Here is a 956-nt window from a genome sequence, read left to right as displayed (position 1 = left end):
AAAAAAAAAAGGTTCTTTACAAGTAAAATACATGATTGGTTCACTGCTTTCATTGAATGTTATATTTTTATGCAATTTTATAGCATTTAAAAAAATAAAAAAAAAGAACTTTGAAAAAAAAAAAAAAGCTTAAAAATGTGATACAAGTTTTAAAAAAGCTTTAAAATGTGGTAGTTTTTTTTATTTGGACAGAGAAAAACCAAAAGTTGCATAGTGGGCAGAAGGACAACAAAAGGGTTAAATGAGTTATTTTAGGGTTTCAGGGATTGTATGTCAAAATACTTTGACATGTATGAAATAGGCTACAGTTGAGGTGCTTTTTAAACCGCCCTTATTTTGAAACAAGACCTCTAATAAACTCTTAACCATGTAATGTCCAGACTTCAAACTGGTTTTCTGGCTCGCTGTGTTGTTTTTCCTCTTGTTCAAATGTCCCGTTTGAGAGGTCTTTATCAGAATAATGAAGACGTGACACATACCGACGAGAAGCCCCCCCAACAGGGCCATGCCGAGGGTCACGGCGAGGGAAATGGCCTGACGGACACCCTGGTAAGACGCTGTGATTTCTCCTTTTGCCACATCCGGGAACACGTCTTCCATCCTGAAACAGAGGAGAGGGAATATATGGACATATGAGAACTATATGGATATCATTAGTCTGGCTAAGGGTAGTTTTAACTCAGATAACACTGAAAACATAGTAACCAGACTTTACATAACACTGATCAACGCATTCTTATGAATGAAAACTTATGCTCAACAATTTGTGTTATATCCTACGACACTACACCTGCTGGTCATGTAACATGACAGTTCATAGGTGGAGCCGGTTAGCTGCTGCATCTGTGCTAGGCTAAGCTAAGCTAATACTGGGGCGTCATACAGAGTTACAGCACGCACGGAGACGAGAAGGGTGTGTATGGACTTGTCTAACTCTGGGGGTAACAGTGAAGAAG

General features: G+C 38.7%; 1 protein-coding gene across 1 annotated transcript in view; it reads right to left on the bottom strand.

Annotated features, from left to right (window-relative positions):
- The window catches only part of rhbg (Rh family B glycoprotein), a 20,711-nt gene that overhangs the window by 2,855 nt on the left and 16,900 nt on the right, over positions 1-956 (bottom strand). The window contains exon 8 of the mRNA XM_032511430.1: positions 480-601. Within this exon, the coding sequence (XP_032367321.1) occupies positions 480-601 (122 nt within the window). The remainder of the gene's footprint in view (positions 1-479; positions 602-956) is intronic.

This window comes from Etheostoma spectabile, unplaced genomic scaffold (assembly GCF_008692095.1).
Source record: "Etheostoma spectabile isolate EspeVRDwgs_2016 unplaced genomic scaffold, UIUC_Espe_1.0 scaffold363, whole genome shotgun sequence".
NCBI lineage: Eukaryota > Metazoa > Chordata > Actinopteri > Perciformes > Percidae > Etheostoma > Etheostoma spectabile.
Note: the sequence above shows the minus strand (reverse complement) of the source record. Positions and strands in the feature narration are given on the sequence as shown.